General features: G+C 39.4%; 2 protein-coding genes across 5 annotated transcripts in view; both read left to right on the plus strand.

The window, feature by feature from the left end:
• The window catches only part of LOC135105141 (titin homolog), a 31,359-nt gene extending 24,626 nt beyond the window's left edge, over positions 1 to 6,733 (plus strand). The window contains exons 11-13 of the mRNA XM_064013190.1: positions 114 to 497; positions 778 to 825; positions 2,094 to 6,733. Coding sequence (XP_063869260.1) covers positions 114 to 497; positions 778 to 825; positions 2,094 to 2,179 — 518 coding nt within the window. The 3' untranslated portion in view covers positions 2,180 to 6,733. The remainder of the gene's footprint in view (positions 1 to 113; positions 498 to 777; positions 826 to 2,093) is intronic.
• A 1,542-nt stretch (positions 6,734 to 8,275) lies between these two features.
• LOC135105142 (PH-interacting protein-like) overlaps positions 8,276 to 21,351 on the plus strand; it is a 28,800-nt gene continuing 15,724 nt past the window's right edge. For 3 of the 4 annotated variants that reach the window (XR_010270721.1, XM_064013191.1, XM_064013193.1), the window contains exons 1-19: positions 8,276 to 8,448; positions 8,539 to 8,597; positions 8,842 to 8,871; positions 9,680 to 9,739; positions 11,650 to 11,800; positions 12,092 to 12,338; positions 12,879 to 13,068; positions 13,583 to 13,731; positions 13,979 to 14,095; positions 14,766 to 14,966; positions 15,200 to 15,423; positions 15,814 to 16,001; positions 16,392 to 16,617; positions 17,214 to 17,630; positions 18,377 to 18,738; positions 19,002 to 19,319; positions 19,598 to 19,843; positions 20,207 to 20,414; positions 20,812 to 20,985. Coding sequence is in view for 3 of the 4 variants with exons in the window: in XM_064013191.1 (XP_063869261.1) it covers positions 8,379 to 8,448; positions 8,539 to 8,597; positions 8,842 to 8,871; positions 9,680 to 9,739; positions 11,650 to 11,800; positions 12,092 to 12,338; positions 12,879 to 13,068; positions 13,583 to 13,731; positions 13,979 to 14,095; positions 14,766 to 14,966; positions 15,200 to 15,423; positions 15,814 to 16,001; positions 16,392 to 16,617; positions 17,214 to 17,630; positions 18,377 to 18,738; positions 19,002 to 19,319; positions 19,598 to 19,843; positions 20,207 to 20,414; positions 20,812 to 20,985 (3,637 nt within the window). In the remaining variant the exon portion in view is untranslated. Of the gene's footprint in view, positions 8,449 to 8,538; positions 8,598 to 8,841; positions 8,872 to 8,993; positions 9,130 to 9,679; positions 9,740 to 11,649; positions 11,801 to 12,091; positions 12,339 to 12,878; positions 13,069 to 13,582; positions 13,732 to 13,978; positions 14,096 to 14,765; positions 14,967 to 15,199; positions 15,424 to 15,813; positions 16,002 to 16,391; positions 16,618 to 17,213; positions 17,631 to 18,376; positions 18,739 to 19,001; positions 19,320 to 19,597; positions 19,844 to 20,206; positions 20,415 to 20,811; positions 20,986 to 21,351 lie in introns of those variants that run through there. The other variant, XM_064013192.1, reaches the window with a different exon arrangement.

The following is a 21,351-nucleotide window of genomic DNA, read 5'->3' on the forward strand; positions in this document are numbered from 1 at the left end:
ATTTTGCTGAAGTCAGTTCTGTGCATTGTATGGTATGGATGTGTATAGTAGCTGTGGATGTTATTCTTGTTCCCTGCTCTTTGAGATGTTAAAATGATGATATCCTTCCACAGTGATGTCAGGACTGGAGCAGGTGGTAGTCTGGTTGGCCCATTACGGGGCATGGGTTGGGCAGCCAGGAGTGCGTTCAGACCTCACCAAGTGGCTGGCCCAACATCTGAAGGTGAAGAAGCCTCCACAAAGTCCAGCTCCCCTTATAAAAAATCTAGTCACTTTATTAGATCCAGAGAAGAAGAGGGATTTGCAATGGGGAGCAGCCACCAGTATAGTAGTGCTGGCAAGATGGCAGGGCTGGGCATGGACACGTGAACACTTGTTGCCACCCCTCTTGACTGCTGCAGGAGAAATCAGTATGGCTGTTTCCCAGCAGGAAGAAAGCTGTAACAGAGATTTAGAGTTGAATGAGGATTTCAATATCAAGATTTCTCACCTCTTTGGTAAGACATTATTATTTGTAAAAGTTGTTAATTTGTGTATACTTTTGTTTTATGTGAGTAGAAAATACCCAATTTAGACTGTAGGCCTTAAGGCAGCCTTACATGCAGTTCACTTCTCTGTAACAACATTGTGATTTGGTTTGCATTTATTTGCAAAGCATTTAATATTTATTTATACTATTTACATAAATCAAAGCTTCTCTCCTGCTTTATCACTTCTATATTTTTGTGTTGCATTCTTTTAATCTAAGATCAGCAAAGTTTCATTTCTTGCCTGCAGATAACCTCAGCCAAGCACTGCCATGTGGACCAGAGGAAAAAGATTATGGTGAGTTAAATGCATTTCTTGAATTTGTGTTATCTAATATGTTCCTCACAGTACATAGAAACAGGAGTAACTCTTCACAATTTGATAGAAATATGGTGGCAAGAAACTGTTCTAGGTGTATAACAGGCTTTTTTTTTTTCCAAGAAACTGTCACTACATTTGTAGTAGATAGTAATGATAAACATTACTGGTAAAAGAGGAAAGATCAAATATAATATGTAATGCACTCTGAAGTGGTCAAGAACTCTTAAAAGAACAATACTTTTCTGTATAACCTCATTAATTATCTCTGTTGTTTTGGAAGGTCTGTTTCATATTGACATTGATCAGTTTTGATCACAGATGACTGCTTATGTAAGATGCTTAGTTACAGTAGCCTCTTGGCATAAATCCATTGTACAGTAGGTAGGTATTGATTTTATTGCAAATGTTGCATGAGGTTTAGGTTAAAATAGCAACAGTTTGCAAAGATCTATACTACTGGTTGTGATGGTTAGTATACCTTCTGTGAGACAGCCGTATCATCATATTTATTAGTACTGTGCATGTATTTGTGATTCCTCTCAAAGATTACATAAAATTGTACAGTTGGCTTATCTTTTCACAACTGCTGCCTCAAGATATTATTTTTCCCTGAGTAATGGTGATTCAGAATGTATTTCTTCACTTCCTCTTCATATCATCAACTTGTCACTTGTCAGACATGTATAGCACACACTTGTGTATGATGTATGCTCATACATGTCAGCCTTTGCCACAAATCAGATACATTCAGTGAGGTCACAATTGGGTTTAATATGCATATCCTAATATTTTGTTTTCCTTTAGCTTGGAATGTTTTGTGTTTATGAGACTTATTTGGGTAGAAGAATCTTGGATCTTTTCCCTTCATGTGGGGCCATACATTTGTCACTGGTCGGTGCATACATTTGATGTCCAAGAAATCCATTTTTAGCTTTTGATGGTGCTGCTAATGATCATGATAAGTGCTTACTGTTGGCTTTTATTGTAAAAATGAAGATCTTGATGATATTTTGATCAGAAACTTTGGGAAAGATATTTTGAGGGCCAAACTTTAGGAGAGGCAAGATACTTGTTTGTCTGTGCTGTATCTCCTACTGAGTATTTAGATGTTCCTTGTACTTGTGTGTGTGTGTGTGTGTGTGAGAGAGAGAGAGAGAGGGGGGAATAATTATGTAAAAGGAGATAATATTTGTACAAGAACCTAAAAATCTTCATTGATTTAAATTGTGCTTTTTTCTTTACAGATGATATTGTGGAGAAGATGAAAAATGCAGTGACTTCAATATTTTGCTCATCTCCATCTGCCAACTGTAACATCCTTACCACATGAATGACCAGCAGACACAGAAGGATGGACTTATCCCTTCAGAGATAGATAGTTTTGAAGGCCAGTTTATCCTAAAAAAAGTGAGCACAAATCATGAGCATCAGGTGGTGTTGTACTTCTCACTCTGCATCAGGTGAGAGGTTTTATCACCATGCAGTTCATATTGCAACTGAATATCGTGGATTTATATGATCATCAGCCATTGTGACAAGGAGAAATTGCTGTTACACTAATGCTCAGTGTATTACTGAAATATCATTCTTTCTAATTTTTATATGATATAAATTTATTGAAATTTCAGTGTAAGATAATGTAATTACAAGAATAATACAGTGATTATTTGTCTTGCTGTAACAAAGATCAAGTTGAATTGTTACAGGAAAAAATTCCATCTTGGTGTTTCAATAACACTTGTTACTGCATCACCTCTCATGATCATCCCATTTCCCCTGTGACTTCTCTGACTTGCTCTGTGTCATGTATCTACCTTACTTTTCCACAATGATGACACTCAGTTTAAGGATAAAGCCATCCTCACCCCTTGGTCACTTCTCTCTGAGGAGTGCAGTTTTTGGTATATTCCTTTGTTACATTTTTCTTGCAACATTGCTGCACAGGTGACTGGCAATATCTGAAATAAATTCTAAACATCAAAGATAGGAGGAATCTTTTTTCAGATTGCACATATGTACATAATTCATATTTTGTCAGGATTTTTTTTTTATTTTATATTTTATTTTATTTTATTTTTTTTTTTTTAAGAGGGACACTGGCCAAGGGCAACAAAATGCCAATTAAAAAAAAGTCCACTGAGATGCCAGTCCCAGAACAGAGTCAGAGTGGTAATCAAATATTGAAGGACAAATGTCTTGAAACCTCCCTCTTGAGGATGTTCAGTGTAAAAGAGGATGTCACTGAAGAAGAGGGGATAGTTGTCTGGAAGGTTGTGTTGAGTTGATAGATGGGGGAATTGAGTTTTTTGAGATATTGAACAATACTAAGTTTGCTCTGCCCCAGTCAGAAATTTTAGAAAGATCAGAAGTTAGGTGTTCTGTGGCTTTCCTGCATGAACTGTTTACTTCCTGAAGGGTTGGATGTCTTTGAAAAGACGTGGAAAAGTGCAGGGTGGTATCATCATCGTAGGAGTGGATAAGACAAGAAGTTTGGTTTAGAAGGTCATTGGTGAATAATAAGAGAGTGTGTGACAGGACAGAACCCTGAGGAACAGTTGAAAGCTAGGCCACCAGGATGGTCACTGAAGGGAGAGGAAAGCCAAAGCTGGTGGTGAACATTGAAGTCTCCAAGAATGGAGATCTCCACAAAATGGAATTGAGTTAGAATGTGCTGTACTTTGGAAGTTAAGTAGTCAAAGAATTTCTTATAGTAAGAGGAGTTAGGTGAGAGGTATACAGCACAGATAAATTTAGTTTGAGAGTGACTCTGTAGTTGTAGCCAGATGGTGGAAAACTCTGAAGGTTCAAGAGCATGGGCATGAGAGCAGTTTAAGTCGGTGCACACATAAATGCAACATCCAGCTTTGGATTGAAAATGAGGATAGAGAAAGTATGAGGGAACAGAAAAGGGGCTACTGTCAGTTGTCTCAGACACCTGTCTTTCAGTGAGGAAAAGAAGATGAGGTTTAATAGAGGAAAGCTGGTGTTCGATAGATTGAAAATTAGATCTAAGATGTTTCAGAAGTTAATGAAGAAAAAGTTGAGGGTGGGGTGTCAAGACACTTAGGGTCGATATTAGAAGAGCAGTCCAACCTGGGAACATTTGTGGTTCCTTCTCCAGATGGGGACTCCGAGGCTGGTGTAGGAGTCGCCATGATAATTTTGAATTTTAAGTGAAGGGTGTGAGTGTAATTAGGTGTTTGCAGTTTTGTGTGAGGGAAGAGAGTTGTCTTTAGAGGGCAGGCTATGACTGCCCTCCTTGCGTTGTGAGACACAAAGGGAAACATTCAGTGAGGTCATAACTGGGTTTAATGATAAGTTCACAGCACCCCCTTGATCCAGTGATCCTTTAGACATCACTGGGAGTAATTATCATTTCAGCAGGTGCCTACTACCTCTTCCCATAATGATTTACAATATAAATATTAGATATATATCAATATTTATGAAAGAACAATCCATAAGAGGGAAAATAGAACATTGTTACTTCAAAATATTAACTTACAAAACTAGACCATTTAACACTATCAACTGTAAGAATGTAAGTATGTGTTTAAAGTCATATCATATTTATATGCAGAAAAATAAATCCCAGGTAAACCATACTGTAAAGGGGTAGATCTTAAAGAAAGCCTCTTTGTCATATGGGGATAAAAGCACACTCTGAACCCAGTAGTTACAGATCAGCATAGCTGGGTGCAATAATGAAAAAAAAATGTATCTTGATAACCAATAAATTGATAACAATAACCTTATCAGCAATAACTGATAATTATAATCAATAACTGGTGATAAATTTATCACCCAGTAACCAATAACTGATAAATCGATAAACCTAAAATTCTGCTACTAGCGATAATGATATTGATATTTCAAATAAAAAAGTTGATAAATCCAGATCTTTATTTTTATCTTTATCTTTGAAAACTCACAAAAATCTTAGAAAAATTTCAAATTCAATGTTTATCCTCTCTCTTCACCAATGAAAAGTACTGTTTTCAGTAAAATAACTACATTTAATTTTGAAAGTTTAAAACTTCAACATGCTCATGTTTGAAAGACTAAAATTATTGATTATTGCCATTTTGGAACCAAAAGTATTGATGATACCGATGAATCAATAACACAGGAAAAATAATTATCAGGTAACTGATAGCCCTTTATTGTTATCATGATAATTTATTGCGATAACGCCCACCTATGCAGGTCAGTACATACAGTGGTATCAAACTGCCAAGTACCATCTGAAAATAACCAGTAATATGTACACCATCAAGTGAAGACATTGAATTTTCATTGTTGGCACTTTTTTTATCTACTTCATATTAGTGTTAACTGTGTTTTTATTACCTTTTTTAAGATGGCATATAGCTTCTTGTGGTGTGTGTGTGTGTGTGTGTGTGTGTGTGTGTGTGTGTGTGTGTACATACATACATATATATGTGGGTGCCTTGTCTCGGTTTACATTCTTTACGAGAATGTTAGGCCAGTATGTAGATTTTTATCATGGACCTGATCAAGTTTGTGCTTATTTAGTTCTCACATCTAATGCAAATCAAAATGCTTAGAAATGAACTAGTATATTAATTGATTAACAGATCCGAGGAAAATCTTCCTTGCAAGAACCTAGTAAAATGTGAACATTTTAGATTTTGAAATGTAAAGCATAGAAAAACAAAAACAAACTTACTTGGTAACTGTGAAGATTACTGGGACAAGGGCACACCGTTTTTATGTTCCTTATACAGTGATAAATAATGTACACAGTTTGGGCATTTAACTTTTTATTTTCATAATGTGTTATATAGCTGGCAATATAGAACAACATATTAATGTTGTGATGTGACAAATTATTAATAAGGACAAAAGATTCTCTACCCACTGTCTGTTATTTTGCTTGTTTTCTCAGTATTTCTGTACCTCTTTCTTTTCTCTTGATATTGCTTTCTTAGCTCTTCATTTCTTCATGTACTCTTCTTGACTGTAGATAATGGAAGATCTACAGATTTAATTATTATCTGTACTTTGCAATTTATCAGTGAGAGACCATGTAACCTTGGGGTGCTGCACTCAACTGCCTCTTGCCCAGGAGGTGGTGAGTTTGGGCCTGGCTCATGGCAAGTTTCCTGGTGGGAGAGAGTCTGCTGTGTGTTGCTCTGTCAGTCTCCACATTACTGTAAATAGTGTATATATTAGTCAGACACATGTTTTTAGTGTTTACTTTGTACATATTCCATGAGACATGAGTTTGAATATGTCTTTGTTATTCCCTCCTGGATATGAGTGAGGATTATAAGGTTAAAGAGGATATAATTATGTAGAGCTGTTGCCTCTACAAAATAACAAGAAAATTATTGATTTATGAAACTTCATCAATTTTTATACATATTTTTTGAGATGATATGAAAAGGTAAGCTGTATCAATCAACACCTACATAAATCTACAAGGCACATGGTATTGTATTTTTGAGTGATATAATTATGTTTTGAAAACCTGGTATAGATAAGTATGTCATTTTATTTATATACTGTTATTTTAATAATACTACTGATACACTTCGTTAATGTAATGAAATAACTTGTCAGATAAGTGAGGTATATTTTGAAACAGCATTGCATTGTGTCTCCCACCTGTAACCACAACCCTGTCATCATTATTGTCCAAGGTCACCACAGTTATTACTATTTCACATCACATCTGTTCACCATCACATTGCCACGCCCATCACACCCGCTCACCTTTCAGCATGTCATGCTTTCATCATCATTATCATCATCATCATTGCCACCACTGTTGTCACAGCACCTGTGTCACCACCATTCCTCCAACAAGTATACAGTGTCGAATGTATCAACATTTTTAAGCAATAAAAAAAAGTTTAAACAATATACTCGTATGGGTTTTACTTGGAGAGTTCCGTGATACAGGACAACTTTTTTTTTTTTTTTTTTTTTTTTTTTTTTTTTTTTTTTTTTTTGTAAGAGGGACACTGGCCAAGAGCAACAAAAATCCAATAAAAAAGCCCACTATAAAAAAATAAAAAAATAAAAAAACAACTATAAAAAAACCCTACTATAAAAAAAAAGCCCACCCAAAGTGTGATGAAGAGGAATTCTTAAGTGAAAGGATTAGTCTGACATTCCATAGAAACGTTTCACATCTACATAGAAACATCAAAAGCATTAGAAAACCATATAATAAATAGACGTTTAATGGACTTGTTAGTGTCTATCCAATTATCCATAGAAACATTTGATGTATGAATGTGTTCATCTGATCTTCCACAGAAACGTTTCATGGATATGAAACCACCCCCTTGACCTTCCATAGAAATGTTTCATGAATATGAAACCACTCCCTTGACCTTCCAATGAAACGTTTCATGGATATGAAACCACCCTCTAGATCTTCCATAGAAACGTTTGAAGGTGTGAAAGCACCTCTTTTATTTTTCATCGAAACGTTGAAGGGGTGCGCAGGCATATTTGAGGGTTGCAGTGAAAGGAAAGCGCATATTTAGCCTACCATAGACGGGTGCGAGAGCGCTTATCCCACTTTCCCTACAAACGTTGGAGGGGCACGGTCACTAACGTTACCACAACCTAGCTCGGTGTCCTTCACGTGCAGTGCGTGGAAGGCTAGCTGCTGAAATGAGGGATAAATGTTGCCGTAGGAAATGATAAGGTTTACTCACATTATTATTACTATGAATTCATCATAAATTTAGCCTCATATAAATGTCTGCCGCTAAGATATTATTGTTTTAATTTATGTTATTTCAATGTCGTCATAAAGATACTGATGTAAATAGTCATAAGGCAGTTGAAGTGCAAAGCATCATAAATAACACCCATGGAATAATAGTGGCAGCAGAGACAGAGGAAGAAAGAACCTCATCGATGATCGCTAAAATAAATACCCTCAAATGTGGAATCATGAGTGCGGAAATATATTAGATTCACAGACGCAGCCAAAATCTTCCCTTTAAACTCTTCACCTGTCAAGTGTGAATAAAGTTCAGCTTTGTATCGTGTTTTCTTCAAATATAGGCATAAGGGATCCTGAAAACATGACACAACAATAGAGTACGTGACATTACAACTTGTCTTCCATTTAAATATGCATAGCTACTGGATAATGTGAACATATTTGCAGACTTTGGGACTTAATTGGTGATAACTACAAATAACTATCTGTTTATTAAATTGATTATTAAGTTGAGTTTAAATAAGAGGACGCCAATAAAATGGCGTGTGTAACGTTAACAATAGATCGCATCTCGCGGAATATCTAAGGATAAATCACTACTATGGGCTTTGAGTAACTTGAAAAACAAATGTTCATTCATCTTTAGCCCTAAACTTCATTATATTTTCGAAAATAGTTAGGAAAGTGTCCCTCCGCGGCACTACTTTGCGTGGCGGATGGCGGTGACGTCGGGGCGGGCGGCGGCCGTCATGCAGGCTGCGGGAGGACCTTCTCGCTGACTTTTTGGGGCCAGGACCCGAATTTTCCTCATATTCTGGCTATGGACCCGGCATCCATCACACTCCGGACTCGCAGTGACCTCAAGCACTCCCACACCAACCTGGAAATCGGTGAGTGGCGCGAGGCGGCAGAGTGACAGGGCTGAGAGGGACATGGAGGCCAGGCGTGTGCTTATATTTCCCTTTTTCCTTTTTCCCCAGAGTTATATTACCTGATCGTGCGGTTTCTCTCGGCGGGGCCCTGCAGCGAGGCGACCCAGGTGAGTGTGCGGGGCGCGGGGTGTGGCTGGCTGCGGCAGTGTTGCTGTGGAGGGTGACCTGTATGTCTTGCCTTATTGTTTTGCCTAATTGTCTTTCTGTAGTAAACACCAAACTTACTACTGGCCCTTCTGGTACTATTACTGCATTACATTTATCTTCACGAGTCCTGGGTGCTTATGGTGGCCCTCAGGAGTCGGCGGTGGAGTGTGTGTCACTGACGTGTGTGTGTGTGTTGTGTTGCAGGTGTTGAGGCGAGAGTTGCTGCTCCACCAGGTGAGTCCCGACCACCACCAACACCACGTGGACGGCGGGGCGGGGGCGGGGCGGGGTGGGGCACTCCAGTCACGGGGCTGACCTCCCACGCTGACCCCGCCACACGCTTCCAAGTGACAGTTTCCACTCGTTTATTCGTTATCGTGCAGTGTTGTTGTTGTGGAGTGCCGTGAGGAGTGATTCCGTGTGGAGTGCCACGGGGCGGGGTGTGCTGGCACTCGTCAGGCCACCCACGCACTCGTAGTGTTGTGACCAGTGGTGAGGTGTTTGTTTTGGTGAAGTTCAAATGTTGTGGTTACAGTGAAGTTCAATCAGTGGTGCTTGCGGGGCGGGGCGGGGCGGGGCGGGGCTTACAAGGTGAGGCAAGCAAGGCGAGGTGAGGCGAGAAGAGGGGCTCATCGTGCTTGTCTCTGCCGCCGCCCTCACGAAAACATTCTTGTTACAAATAGTGTAATCATTCCCTTAAGTAATTTATTTGCTTGTGTGAGGTATCCTAATGCTCAAGGGTTGAAAATTCATCATAAACGCACTTCATGTCACAAAAATGGTCATAGTAGTGCGTTCTAAGGAGTAATCCATTGCAGTGATAAGAAACATTGAAAGAATGTTGAATATCAATAACATCACAGCGGCGTGTGGGGAGCGGAGGGGTGGAGGGTGGAGGCTTCGGGGAAGAGCGGCAGAGGACGGGTGGGGGAGCGGGGTTGCGGCCTCCCTCCCTCCCTCCCCGCTCCTCCGTTACCTTTCCTCCGTCCACTTCACAAACTTAATACTATTTTTTCTTTTTTTTTCTTTGGCATAACTACAGCTGTTGCCCAAGAGACATGATTGGCTGGGCAATGAACACATCAAGACCTTCGAACAGTGGGTAAGTACACGATTTTAATTACTTGGTCTACCTCATCATGTTATTCTGCAAGCATATTTGTATATGTGTCTTGTTTCCTGTGATGCAATTGTTTATCTTCATTGTTTATGTAGTTTAGGACAGGTATCGTTATATCAATCTAAGTTATGAATCTTGTTTCTTTAATTACATACATTTCCATTTTTTGTTTACCTTTCATCGTATGTATATATTTCATTCAAGTTTTATTATTGATGTTAAATGTGAAACTCGAGCGACTTGATGGCAACCTATTTACGGCGCTTTGAAGACGGGAGCCGTCATTACCAGCTCAAGGTCACCGAAACTTTAAATTTACTCTTTTCATGCCTCGGAAGTTTCGAAGTTGTTGTAAGCATCCCTAGGAATGGTGATGCAATAAGATCAGTAAATATCATGTCGAGAAAAACAATAAGTGGCAACTCCTGTGTTGTGGATCCGTGCCAGCCAGTCACCGCGCGAGTAAACGGATGGTAAAGGAAAATGCTAACTTGTGATAGGCTGAAGCCACGGAGGAGGCGGGGCCTGCTCGCGATCGATGTGGAAGTTCCCGCCAAACAAAGGAAATTTTTCGTACGCCATGATGTTCCCTGTGACGCTACTTTTTATACGTTAGTTGTAAAGCAGGGTCTGTAGGTTTTCGGGGAATGTGGAGGGGGGTAGGGTGACTGGAGATGCGGATAGGCAGATCAATCACTGGAAATCCAGGGCCTTGGTTATTTCTCTACCTCAGGAATTTGGGTTGAGGCGCATTTCCTTCCGTACCACGTAGCTCAACTCCTGATTTGATTTTGTAAGATCTGAAGCTTCGCCGTCATAAACGAGTTCTTGATTAGGGAGAAAACGATTCCTGATGTAGGAATAGCTATCCATGCGTTCTGTTGCCTGTTCATGGTTATTTTAACTTAGGTTCGCCGGTATGGCATTTGTGTAGACCGCCAAACGATTCAAATGTGCTTTATCATCGTTTATGAGAAATTTTTAATGCGCCACTAATTTCTATTGACTGGCTGACAGGCACGGTGTTATATTGTATAGTATTTTGTGTTCAAAGTATAAATATATAATGATGCATTAATGATGATGGTGGTGATAATAATAATAATAAATAATAATAATAATAATAATAATAATTATAATAATAATGATAATAGTAATAATAACAATAATAATAATAATAATAATAATAATAATAATAATAATATTATTATTATTATTATTATTATTATTATTATTATTATTATTATTATTATTATTATTATTAATTCTACTACTACTACTACTACTACTACTACTACTACTACTACTACTATCATTATAATATGTAGTTTTTATCCGAAGCAAACTCACTCTTATTGAAATAGTGTATAGAGTGAAATTAGTGAGGTATTAGCATATAGTGATCAGGGGTTCATTCTTTGTACGGGCTTTACCCTAGCGAATATAACTTGCTTTCTTATATGGTATGGCTTGACATGAGTTGACCTCCAATGGCTTGTTATATGTATGCCATTTTTGAACTAAATCACTGCAGTTGCAGCAATGGTTGATCCATTTTTTGGAATGATAAGGTTTCCATATTTCATTCTTGTTGCATGCTTGACTAATAATCAAGACTTAGAATAGTCTTAGTTTGTGCTACCACATCTTGCCTGGCTTTGTTCAGTGTTGTAAATTTTGCCCTCATGGAATGGTGAGGTATTGAAACTCAGTTCTTGCTTAATCAGTGCAGGCTCCAAGATTAGTTTTAGTTCTTGCTAGCTTATTGAAGTTGCCTAGCAAATAAAATTTTATAATGAATTCATATAATTATACAAGAATCCAACTGACCCTTCACATTGCAGCACGAGTAAGATGCATGAACTTTAACTTTAATATGAATGAATTTGCAGGATGAGGAGAACAAACATTTACGGTCGGACCACCTGGCCCGCATGGTGGCCAGGTTGGGGCCAGCCATGGACCAGCTGGTGCAGCTACCTCACCCCTCAACCAGCACACTGCTTGGGGCTGGCTCACAGTCACTCCTGCGGACCCAGGATGGTTAGTTCTGATATTTGATTTATTTAATATGTTTTGTCTTTGAAAATCCACATCAATTACAAGTGGTTTTAGTCCACCACAATGTTTTATCCATCTTTTTTGTCTCTGTCTTTTCATCTTTAGTTTTTGCCATAAGAAACAAATTTTGTATTTAATGAATAATTTTGTTCATATATTTTAAGCATTTTCAAAAAAACTTATAATGATAAAATTCTCTCTCTCTCTCCCTCTCTCTCTCTCTCTTGCATTTTCAGATGCTAATTTAATGTATCTCACACAATTTTGTAACAGATTTGTGGAAGAGCTACAACACTGTGTCAAGTGTGGTGGCCAGACCCAGGGGACGTGCAGCCTTGGATCCAGTGAGGCTAAAAGGGTTACCCTGCCATGTTCATTCCTTGCTGGGCCGAGAGGTGGGAGCCACCTTACGGCGCTCCCATGTCCTCAACAATAAATTCTTCAGCCGCATGCAGCTCTGTCTTCGCTCTATTGGCCACCTCTCAGCTGTGTATTGCATGCTGTTTGACCGCACTGGCAGGTATGTTATCTCCTGCTGTGGTAGGTTCTGGCTGGCAGAGCTGCATTGATTGTAGACTCTTAGAAAATGGAATAGGAGATATTTTATTTTGTTATTTGGGGTTATTTTATCACAAGAATGTTAGAAATTTAATGTGGCAAGTAGTTTTAGTGTGGATGGGAAAGAATTGAGGGCTGTGAATAGATTCCATAAGGACAAAGAAAATAAGGCCTAGTAAGCAGTAGGCTAAGAATGTTTTTCTTAATAAAGGGTGATGTAAGATTTACATTTTATATCTTTGTACAGGAGTTAAGAATGTGTAAAAGTTGGAAATTTAGAACAAGTGAGTAAGAGTTAAATAATGGAGTACATGAGAATAGCAGGAGGATGAATGTAGTTTTGATTATAATTTGCTGGAGGGTGGACTGTTTTGAGTATATAGGATTGCATGTTACCATGGTGGAGGAAAATATGTAGATGTGATGATTGGAGTTAAAATCACAGGAGTGTTTGGGGTGTTATTAAAAGTGTTTGTATATTGATCTCTTTATCTCACTTCAGGTACATCATCACAGGTGCAGATGACACCCTAGTCAAGATATGGAGTACCATGGATGGGCGACTCCTTGCTACTCTACGAGGTGCCTCAGCTGAGATTTCAGACCTTGCCATAGACAGTGAAAACACCTTGATAGCAGCAGGCTCCTGTGACAAGATCATCAGGGTGTGGAGTCTCCAAACACTGGCTCCGGTGAGTGGCAAGGAATGAGGCATCAGAGTGGATGCGAATTAGTTTGTGTTACACTGAGGACATCTCTAACTATATACATTTCCACCAGCACCACATTGAGCAGGACCTGACCCTAGCATTATGAGCAGTGTTTGTGTGAAAGATAAAGAGGAAACTGATGAAATGCTGTATCAGTGAAGATAAAGGAAGTGGTGATATAACTCTGGTGAAAGATTGTTGGAAACTGCGAAGTTCAACCTTAGAGAATCCACAAGTAATATCAAGAAGCATCAGTATAGAATTAGAAATGCAGATGTTCATCCTACACCGGGTTAGTGATGAAAGAAAGGAATCTGTTATTGGACAAGATAGAGGCAGATTTGCACTATATGAACCAAAAAAAATGGAAGTTAAGACAGAGTAACCTGAATGAAGGTTTGTGTGAACATAGTTTTACTGATATTGGTTTTAATATCTATTTTTTAGTTAACTAAACATACAAATATAGTAATTGACTGGTGCCCAAATCTTGCAGGTGGCCGTTTTAAGCAGTCACACAGGAATGGTGACAGCACTCCAGTTCTGCCCTGTCCCAGACAATGAGGGGGTGCTGGTGTCCACAGGTGGGGATGGCTGTGTTGCCTTCTGGACCTACGTGTGCCGTGCTGGGGATGTCAGATTTGAGTGAGTTGTTCCCTGTGTTGGCTTCTCAAGTAGCATGGGAATAGTGACTGTGTGACAAATTCTTTTGTTGGAAAAATGGTTTTCTTCATCAAGCAAAGTTTGTTAAGTTAATAGGATAATGATTATTTTATTTGCAAGCTTAGTGATCACTTGTTGCATAAATGGTTTGTGCATGTGGTGTTGTGTAGACATTATTGCAATGGCAAGAAGTTTGAAGTGTTGTGACCCATACCCTCCCTTCCTGCAGCTCCAAACCTCTCAAGGTGAATGAGAGGGTTCGGCCAGGCAATGCTCAGCTCATCTGTGCCTCGTTCAGCCAGGGAGGACACTTCCTGGCTCTGGGAGGAGCTGACCACTTTGTCAGGTCAGTTTTACTTATGCTTGGGTTTAAACATATTAACAGAATTGAGGCACATTTCTTTACTATGATTTTTCTTTTCACTATAAAATAGTTGAACTTGGCTGTAAGATTTAGGTTGATACTGAAATTTTTTAAAAACTTCTTTAGAAGAACAAGAACAATTATAAACTATTTGTAATAGGCACTCTCTTAATTATTATTTATACATTTGTTCACTGGCTGCTCTGTGCAGACTGATGTATCACATGCACTTAGCTTATGGCCTGATTGTTTCATTGTCTCATCACTATTGCATGTGCATATTTTTATTGTTAGCTGCATATGTTTTTGTTCTCCTTTATTAGATTTTGTAGGTGTAGGATGTTGTGATCCATGATTTGAATTTTCTCCTGTTTATTTAGTTGTGAATAAGAATAGATTATAAAAAGAGGAATAGTAATCCAGCATCCTCTTGAAAATGGCATGAGTGAGCTGATCAAGGCATTTTGTGTCAATTTCCTGATATTTGAGTTCCTGTTGTGAATTTATAAAAGATTAAAAAAGCTTAATAGAAGCTTTAACATTAAAATAAGCAGGTTCCTTTATATTCACCATCTTGATTAGAATACAATTTCATTTAGCCAGATCTGTAGTCTTGTATCATCACACTAACCATCCACCGCTCCTGCTGTAGGGTGTACCAGCTTGGGGGAGAGGAGGGTGTGCAGAAACTGGTGGAGTCTGAACGGCACCAGGACCGTGTGGACAGCATACAGTGGTGCCACCGAGGACTCATGTTTGTGTCTGGCAGCAGGGATGGTACTGCCCTTATCTGGCGATATGAGAGCCAACATTGGAAGAATATCACTCTCAACATGCTCAACACACTACCGGGGTGAGTATGATGTGATGCAGAACTTACAACTTGCTGCTGAATGTAAAGTTCAAGTGAAAGAGAAGAGAAAATACAGAGTTGGCAAAACCAGTTTCTGGCTCGTGGCCTGTGATTGATCTTGACCTCATAGTTAATGTTTTAGATGTTGACACATTCCCCTTAGTTTGCTGTGTTCTTTCATTCTTTTATTTTACCATTTTTTTCTTGAATTTTCATTTTGCTCTCCCCTTCAGAGATGGGCCACCCATGGAAGATGTGCGTCGACTGCAAGTCACAATGGTGGGCTGGAACCAGAATGATGAGTACGTCATAACAGCCAGCACTGACAAGAGGTTGCGAGTATGGGACAGCCAAACAGGAGAGCTGAAGCAAATTCTTCGTGGCCATGAAGATAATGCATATGTGATAGAAGCACACCCTCACGAAGCACGTCTGCTCCTCACAGCGGCCCATGATGGTAAGTCCTGCCAATCTCCAAACACCTTCTTCATCAGTACTTGTATACTTGCTGTTCAGTGCATTTGATTTTGGTCATATGTGCAGTGTTGGCTTATTCAGACTATTTCAGTTATGCCAGATCCACTTTATATTGATAGGAGTTGAATAGTGTCAGATTTTCATTGCCAGATTCTTGATAGTGCTCAGCTGTAGCTATCCCACTTGCATGACATATATTTGTTAACACAAGTAAAGAAGTACATGTAAAATCTGTGGAAGCACTTTGATCTTGATGTCATGCTGTCTGGTTTCTTACGATTTCATATATTTATTTGTTATTGTTGTATATAATTTTGCAACTTTTCCTGCTGCTTGCAACCTCTTCTCACTTAATCCAATCACTGAACAGGTCAGCTTATAATATGGGACATTGTTACTGGTGAACTGGTGTGGAGCTTCAAGAATACCATTGAGGGCCAGGGCCATGGTGCTCTGTTCGATGCCAAATGGTCACCAGATGGTTTCTCCATAGCTGCCACAGACTCTCATGGACACCTCATTCTCTTAAGCATCACCAACAGTGAACGATTTAAGCAGGTACAGTGATGCTTCAGTTATTTTGTTGTGTACATCTGTATTATAGATAATTTATGTATTTGTTTATTCATGTGTGTATTTATTTGGTTGTAGTAGACAGTCTATAATCTGAGCTTGTCTTTCTATTTTCCTTATCTTTATTCTCGTGTGGAAGTTTCTTCGTCATTTAGGCACATGGTCTTATTCTATATTCATGCTTTCTTGTGTTTTCAGTTCATCCTTGCAATGACAGTAGTAATGTTATGTTAGCAAAGGCATTATTTAAAAAATAAAGTTGCTTACATTGAAAAGGAAATAAAGAATGCTGTAATTTGAAAATAACTACAGGATTCATAACATAAGTAGCATATAGGTATAAATGCATAGTCTTTACTCAAAGGTTCTCCACAGATTCCTAAGGAGCTGTTTTTCCACACTGACTACCGGCCTCTCATGCGGGATGCCAACAGCCACGTACTGGATGAACAAACACAGATGGCACCACACCTCATGCCGCCACCGTTCTTGGTGAACATGGATGGTGATCCCTACCCACCTGGGTACCAGCGGCTTGTCCCAGGAAGGGAGAGCTGCCGCGAAGACCAGCTAATACCTAATGTGCTTCTCAATGCCAATGGTGAGGGTAGGGTGAAGAGTTGTGTTGTACCAGCATTGTAAATGGAGAGACATCACTTCTTGTTTTATTGTCAAAATGCCATCAGTGTGGCTAAAGTTAATCTCTATAGATTGGTAAGTCATCATACTAAGAAGAATCTCCTGAATAGTCTAGAGACCTGAATGTATTGAAAACACTGGGATTGAGTGTGGGGAAACTTCATGGATAGTAGTTATTTCATTGTAATGGTTCTGTGTATAAAATGAGTACAGTAATAGTGAGGTATTGGAGGTAATTAAAATGGAAATGGGCCCTAGGAGTGAATTATTGCAGTGAAGTATATGTAAAGTAGTATGGACATATTCAGAATATGGATTTAAGCATATTGTTAAAAATTTACTTAAAGTGAAACAAGGGATACAAATTAAGAGGGAGACCTTACAGCTGGAGTAGAAAGTAAAACATTATGCAGATGGAATATGAATGGGAGTCATGTATTAACATTATTTCTTAGGGGCAAGTATGCATATGATGATGACGAGGAATTTGTTTCCTTAAATAATTATGTTTATTTTATTAACAATACCATATAGTGATAACTTGTTTTTATGTTACAGGAGATCAGGAAGTGCTAGATGTTGCCCTTGTTGATGTGGAGAATGGGGGTGGTCCTGCACCGGGTCCGTCTTCAGGGCTAGGGCCAGGGCCAGGGCCGATTCCAGGACCAGGGCCAGGGTCAGGATCAGGGACAGCACACCATGGGGAGGGCAGTGTTTCTGTGAGTTCCCAGCGGCCAAGCATTGATGACATGATCCAGCGGCTGGCCCAGGAGCAGGACCAGCGCATCGCTCATGACCGCCGGTCTTCAGAGTCTGGGGAGCCACAGGCAGGACCAAGTGGGGTGCGTGAGCGCCGGGAGAGCAGCAGTGGTGGCCTGAGGGCGAGTGGAGAACGCAGAGCAAGTTCAGCTGGCCCTACCAGTGACCATTCATATGCTGTGGCAACTCAACATGATCCACTTTCTCCACGCGCCAGTAAGTACACCTCTTCTTCCTTCCTTGTGCTCAATTGACACTTTAATTTTCACAGAAGTGAAGTTTCCAGTGATGTTATTTTAAGATGAGGAAGTTTTATGTATCTGTGGTGGTAGTATTTTCATGGATAGAGTGGTGATTGTAGTAAAAGTTAGGGTTAGGGATAAAAGGATTGGAAAGTATTATACAAATAAGAGATAATGGGAGGTGAATCAATTTTCGTTTGCAAATAATATAGCTTACTGCTGACAAAAATGGAGAAGCTTAAAAGTAAAGAAAAAGGAAATGGCATGCTTGAAAGAGGAAGATTTAGGGTGCTGATTTAGTCTGAATAGTGAAAGACTAGAATTTGTGAAAGAATTAAACTATTTATGTTTGGAAATTAAGACAGGAGTTTATGGAGGCAGAAGTAGCTCAAGAGTTTTGGAAAAATGAGCTAAGGATTTGAGAGTTTCAAGGGATTTATCTGTTGAAGCAAAAATAGGATTGAGGGAATCAATCGTATTACTATTTGTTACTTATGTGTGTTAAATCTGAGGTAAAGGCACTGTTATGTGTGTCTGCTGAATGTGATGTAAAGGGATTTACATGATGGCCCAATGATTATTTTTTTTTTTTTTTTGCACGTTCATTCTAATGCATTTCTGGATAAGCAACCATGAAACACTGGAAGTTTATCTCAGTCTTTATGTAAACGTAAAGGAAATTTTTGTGACATTTCATATAAGTTTCAATTTCCATTGCAGGCCGGGTGGGGGCACGTAGAGTGGGAGATGTGGAGGGAGTGCGACAGTCCACTGGGAACTGGCAACGTGACCCCAACATGAAGTGGAAGAGGCGGGTCATAGTGAGACGCCTCAAAACTTCTGAAATAAAGCAGTCAGTTGAGACACGCATGGCAATAGGAGAGATGGAGATGCAGACGTTCATGGAGGAGAGCAAGAAGAAACCTGAGCCTGTTCGTTCCCCTCAAATGCACCACCACCATGGCCAGGCGGATAGGAAAAAGAAAAAACAAAAGAAGCAGCAGCAGCAGCAAACACATTCCTATTCTACTCGCTCTGTGAGGGAGGCAGGCCAAGGCACCTTTGATGGACATGACTCAGATGTCAGTATAAGAGGGAGTTCAAATGTCTCTCTGTCACTCTTATTCTGCTTGTTCCATGGCACTATAATGTTTGCATGTGCTTGGATTATATTCAGATATTCTCCTGGTTCTGTGAATTACTAGTTGATTTGAAAACTTGGGTAGGTTGGTGTTGACAGTTGCAAGTTAAGGCTTTGAGTCATACATATCACTCAGGATCAGCGTTGGTGTCAGGCAGCTGAGGTATATGTAGGTTATCAATAAAAGTGAATGTTATCCCTCAGGATGGAGAACCAGTAGGAGCCTCAAGCAGCTCGGGCAGTTCTTCATGTTCCGAAGTGGTTAATGAAGAGTTGCAGGAATCTTCTAGTTCTGAAGAACAGTCCACAGACTATTCAGACTGGACAGCTGAGGCTGGTGTTAACTTGGAGCCTCCCAAACGTACTGTACATAAACAGAAGAAAAATCCAAAGAAGAGACAGCACCGGAAAGCTAGCAGTGACGAGGATGAGGACAGAGCTAAAGATGATGATGATGATGATGATGAAGATGAGGATGAGGACAAGGGAAAAGTTTGGGGCTCTCCAAGGGTACAACGAAAGGTGAGTTGATTGGAAGACTAATGATATATAAGATTCAACTTTGCATGCAAGTATTCAATAACATAATACCAGAAAATTGTATGTACTGATACTAAAATTCAGCGTACCATACATTAGGTTGATAACCCTTTATAAAACCTTATAACTGGGACAACACATTTGCATACATGCATTCACAAACATTCCCACACCTCTCAGTCTAGACTACCTGACCTTTGAGGGCATGATAAACATATGGCCTTACATATTATGAAGTTGATTTTTTTTTTTTTTTATAGCGAGGACCTGTCCAGAACATGGCAGAAATCACTGGAGGGGCAGATGAGATCCCTGAAGAGTATCGTCCTCCAGAATGGCTGACGGAGATTGTCCCAAAGAAGGCACCATACTTCCCTCAGATGGGAGATGAGCTCATCTACTTCATGCAGGGACACATGCTGTATGTTGAGGCTGTTATGAATCGTAAGCTCTACACTGTTGATAAGAGGAACTTGCCCTGGAACAGAACCACAAATAAATTAAGGGTGAGTCTTAAGTCTGTGCTTTACATTTTCATATCTACCATAACAAACTTAGCATTAGAATATAACTTGATTGTGGTAGGTGTGGTGAAAAACCTTTATGTAATGGGTAGACAGGGTGCTGTAGTATGTGAGAGAAAAGAATGAGAGGATTAGAACATGCAAAACCAGTAATAAAGTGTAGGCATCAGTAATTTAAGTAGTTCTAAGGAGCAGGCTTCAGATTTAGAGTTTGTGTGTGTTTCAGCTTGCTTTATATGCACAAACTTAACACCCAGATTACATATTGACATTTTTTAGGTGAGCAAATTTGATTCTTTTCGACCATTATGAAACTCTACACCTTTCCTCTCCTTTCTCCCACAGCATCAGGAATTTGTCAAGATTATTGGTGTCAAGTATGAGATCAAGCCTCCTCGCCTGTGCTGCCTCAAGCTGGGCATTCTGGAGGTGGGCACGGGACGGCTTACCACCGATTCCTTCACCATCAAGTACCACGATATGCCGGATGTGCTGGACTTTTTGGTGCTCAAGGCCACGTATGATGTCGCTGCCAACAGACACTGGCAACAAGGTGAGGCTCAGAAACTGTAGGGAAAGAAGACTGGACTGTGGATATGATTGACAGATTGAGTTGTTTGTTTGATTTGGAAGGGAATGTGAAGTATTTTAGCTGTTAATTTATACTGCAGATTTCTTGAATGTAGATTTAGATGTAATTGTGATCATTGAAGAACTTATATCAATACTAAGAGTAGAGGTGTAAACGTTTATTTAATAATTTGTTTGTGTATGTGTTGTCTCAGCTATACTCCTTTGTGGGGATGTTGGCCTGGTTTGTAGTTGATTGATTTATGTAATTTATTTATTTAACAGTAATGACTTTATTAAGTCTGGATATTAATTACAATGAATAAGGCAGATACCAATATTTTTTAACTTTTTCCATCATCCCTTTTTGTGTTGCACAGGAGACAGGTTTCGCTGCATAATTGATGATGCGTGGTGGCTGGGCACTGTGGAGAGCCAGGAGCCTCACCTAGCAGAGTTCCAAGATTCCCTTTTCATGTGTTACCGTGTGCTGTGGGACAATGGGGAGAGGGAGCGACTCAGTCCATGGGATATGGAGCCCATAGATGAAAACAGTACGTAAGCATAGCCTTTTCCTGACTTGCCTTGCACAACTTAAGTAAAGGAGTTATGTCTCAAAAATGCTAGTTTAAGATTTTAAAAATCATCTTTAATTGATCTGAATGGAATAAGGGCTTCAAGCACTGAGGATTGGTCACTTTGTTGGTTATGTATCAGACTCCTCTGTGGAACATATAGAGGGATACTTTGTCATGTCTGACAGAGTACACTGTATTGCTCCTTTGTTGCCAAGTCACTCATGTAAACTAGATGATAAGATTTGTAAAAAATATGATAAGCATGCTCTTGAAATGAAGGCATAATTGTTTTAAACCTTAACTTTAAGATAAGTCTTTTTGTATATGGCCCTGTACAGTATT

The sequence above is a fragment of the Scylla paramamosain genome, chromosome 11 (assembly GCF_035594125.1).
Source record: "Scylla paramamosain isolate STU-SP2022 chromosome 11, ASM3559412v1, whole genome shotgun sequence".
Classification (NCBI taxonomy): domain Eukaryota; kingdom Metazoa; phylum Arthropoda; class Malacostraca; order Decapoda; family Portunidae; genus Scylla; species Scylla paramamosain.